The sequence below is a fragment of the Etheostoma spectabile genome, chromosome 16 (genome assembly GCF_008692095.1).
Source record: "Etheostoma spectabile isolate EspeVRDwgs_2016 chromosome 16, UIUC_Espe_1.0, whole genome shotgun sequence".
Classification (NCBI taxonomy): domain Eukaryota; kingdom Metazoa; phylum Chordata; class Actinopteri; order Perciformes; family Percidae; genus Etheostoma; species Etheostoma spectabile.
In genome coordinates, this window is record NC_045748.1 from 5,840,618 (window position 1) to 5,844,098 (window position 3,481).

Genomic DNA, 3,481 nt, shown 5'->3' on the forward strand with positions numbered 1-3,481 from the left:
TGTTAAACATTGAAACATATCCCCCCCCCCCTTTGTTACCAAGCTGTAGGTGGGGGATTTTTGACATACTGATCCATGGAAACATACATTGAACATTTGACCTAGGGAAAAAAACATTGCAAATAATATACAACTCTTTGAAAGGTCTCTTTAATGTGTCTTATTAAAAAGAGATTGAGATGGGGAACAGAGGACACTGGGAACACACATACCCTCTCCATGAGAGTGGTACCAAAATGCTCATTTAACTCTCAGCAAGAAAGCAAAATCCAGATTCAAGATTCAATACTTAATTGCAGTGCAAGTTGCTAGGGATTGTGCTCATGACAGGACATCAAGAGAAAGCAAGATCTTTGAAGAAAAGACGAGAAACTGTGCGAAAAGGCTGTTAAAAACGTATATAATATATTACATTAAACATAAATATTACATATCTTGTATCTTTTTATGTATTTAACTATGCCTAAGTTTTTACTAATTTCTTTGTGATTTGGTCATAGTTCTACCGTAGTTTTAGTTCAGCTCTATATTTATTTGTATACTTGCCACACTTCCTCAATCTCCTTCCTCTCTTTCCCCTCCGTCCGCCACCTTTGTCCAGGCGCACTGACCAAGGTGAAAGACTGTCCAAAGCAGGAAGGTGAGCTCCACGACCGCTGCAACATCATTTCCTGCGCCACGTTGGCTGAGATCCAGCACTTCCACCGCACGCGCGTACGGGACTTCCGCTCGCAGATGCAGCACTACCTCCGCGAGCAGATCGTCTTCTTCCAGAAGATCACCACCAAGCTGGAGGACGCGCTTCAGAGATATGACGACGAGGAGTAGGAAGAGGGGGAGATAACTGAGAAGTTGGACTACAAAGGCCTTGAGGAAATGGTTTGGGAGGGGGGAGGGGGGGGGTTAAAGTGGGGAGCAAATAGGGATGATTGTTGGCTTCGTCCTCCAGTAAAAGAAAAACAATTTTGTCCCTTTGAGAGAGAAAACCTTTTGATGTTAGGACTCCTGGGCGGGGAACATGCATTGGAAGAAATACACTACTCGTTATAAAAAAAAATGTGTATATATATATATATATATATATATATATATATATATATATATATATAGGCCGCTGGGCTGTGGAAAGACTTCTTGGATTATCTGGACGGCTCTGATTAATGTACCAGTAACAGGGATCTTGCTGACGTACATCTTGCAACTCAGCAGGACTGCAACAGATATTAAAAACAGCTGTTCTCAATGTGATGGGGCTGCCTCTCCGTTCCTGGTTTCAGGGTCACGTGATGTCTCCATGCCTCCCCACTTCACTGAAGCCCGCTGTCCAGGAACACAGTAACTCAACAGAAACGTAGACCAGAAACTCCCCAAATCACTTGAGCTGGATGTTTTAATGATTGGAAGGCAGGACTTAATGAATTTAATAATTGTTGTTATCTCTATATGTGTATTTTTTACTTGAATGACCTGTTCAGTATTGTTTTGATGGGAGTGATTGTTTGTGTACACGGAAAGAGGCAAAGCGGACGTAAGTTGGATTTCACTACAACTTGAGGTTGGACCTTCTTCTGATGTCTAACGTTTCTCACAACTCGGCTGCCCTCCCATCTTTATATTATAATTAGAAGCCCTGTGTTCTGCATTTGAGTTTATGCCTTGCCAGACCTAAAACAATAACTGATCTCAAATGGTCTGCTTGTTTTGAGAAGTAGCTCCACATGTCTATTTCTTTGGGATTCTGCGGGCTTCTGGTAATTAAAACTCAATGTCCACCTCGTCTCTCTGCTTTCCGTCAAACAGGAAACAGTCAGAGGTAAGCCACAGGGTACTACAGACCATAGACTGTATTAAAAGAAGTGGATGTAGCTTCCAGGTCTGAAAAGTAAAGCCAATGAGGAAGTACCTTAAACCTGCATTCTATCTCATTTCCAGCAAGACGGGAGTTCACTGGTTGCAAAAAGAAGTAAGTCCAGTTGTTTAAGTCTGATTGTATAGACGTCTATGAGAAAAGAACCCATGCCTTAGGGCGGGGCTGCCTTGTGATTGACAGCGTTCGCTACCACAACCTGTCAATTAGGATAGAGGCTAGTAATGCATATCCATGGCAATGATTATTATGTTTATTCATTTAAATAGCTGTGGACTTGTTTTTGGGTGCTGTTCGAGTCTTAGAACTTTGACCCTCTCACAGTGTGTTTCATCATCAAAGTAAAACATTTTGTTTGCCAAAAAATTCCATGTTCAGTTGCACCTTGCTAACCAAGCTAGCTAGCGCTAGCGTTAGCTGTTAACTTGAGGGAAACATTGCTGATTTTCAAGCAGCTCTGTGCCACTGCAGTACATGCAGATGACCCGGATGACGTACTGTATGTCAGCCGGTTAAAAGTCAGCAAATGTTCCATCTTACGCGTATGGCTTAGTACAGCGCCTTTGAAACAATGCTGGCCCAATGTTCCTCCCAAGCTCCACCTTCCTGCCAAATATGGTCATTTCTAGTTCCAAAAACCAAGATGGCGATGGCAAATGTTACTCGAGGCTTCAAAACAGTAGTCCACAAACCAATGGGTGACATCGCAGTAGCTACGTGCACTTCAATTTTACAGTCTATGGTACAGACACTTCAACACGATGGATGTGTCCAGCTTTGAATCCAGATCTTCCAGCTTAAAACCACATTGTGTTTGCTTTTTCAGTGATTCATACAAAATTGTTATGATGGCATAGTTTTGTTTTATTGTAAAAAGACAATCTTCGTGAAGATCTTTGTATTTAGTTCACCCAATTCTGTCTTGATGTTTTTTGTGAATGCCACTTGAAGGCACCAAAGTTGGACATTTTCCAATTCTACATAGTGGCTTTAATGACGGTTGCTCTTCTCAGTGGCCAATGCTAACATGCTACTCTAAAGCATTCTTGCTAAACTGATAAGTAACCCAAATAAACTCACAGAACTGTTTGTTGTAAATCCCCAAAACAGCACATTATTTTGACACCGAGGGGGAAGTTTAGGATCTGGTGAATATAACCAATCAAAATTGACCATAAAGTAGATCACTGAGATAATCAATTGAATGCATTGCACTGATTTACACCAGGGGTCTTCAACGTATTTTTAAGCCAAGGACCCCTTAACTAAAAGAGAGATGGAGCAGGGACGCCCCATTACTTATATTTTATAAAATATAAGTAAGATAATAAACTGTGCCTACAATAATGTGTAGGGCCGCCTAAAGCCTTTACACCTTTTTGCAAAGAATACTAAGCTATTAAAATAGCTTACTAATTGTGGCATTATTTTATAAATCATGTTTAAATGTTAAACATACATGTAGCACAGTGAGTCCTTAGGATGAACTGTGTATCTAGATGACATTAGTGACTACCTTACCTATGGGCCAGTTAGCAGTGAGGATTTATGTTCGCTAATTGATTGGATTCATGTTAAGACTTTTTTTCTTTTTTTTTTTTAACTTTCAAAAAT

At 40.6% G+C, this 3,481-nt stretch overlaps 1 protein-coding gene across 1 annotated transcript in view; it reads left to right on the forward strand.

Annotated features, from left to right (window-relative positions):
• LOC116704345 (sorting nexin-18) overlaps nucleotides 1-3,465 on the forward strand; it is an 11,057-nt gene extending 7,592 nt beyond the window's left edge. Inside the window, exon 4 of the mRNA XM_032539742.1 lies at nucleotides 602-3,465. Within this exon, the coding sequence (XP_032395633.1) occupies nucleotides 602-828 (227 nt within the window). The 3' untranslated portion in view covers nucleotides 829-3,465. The remainder of the gene's footprint in view (nucleotides 1-601) is intronic.
• Nucleotides 3,466-3,481: the final 16 nt, after the last annotated feature.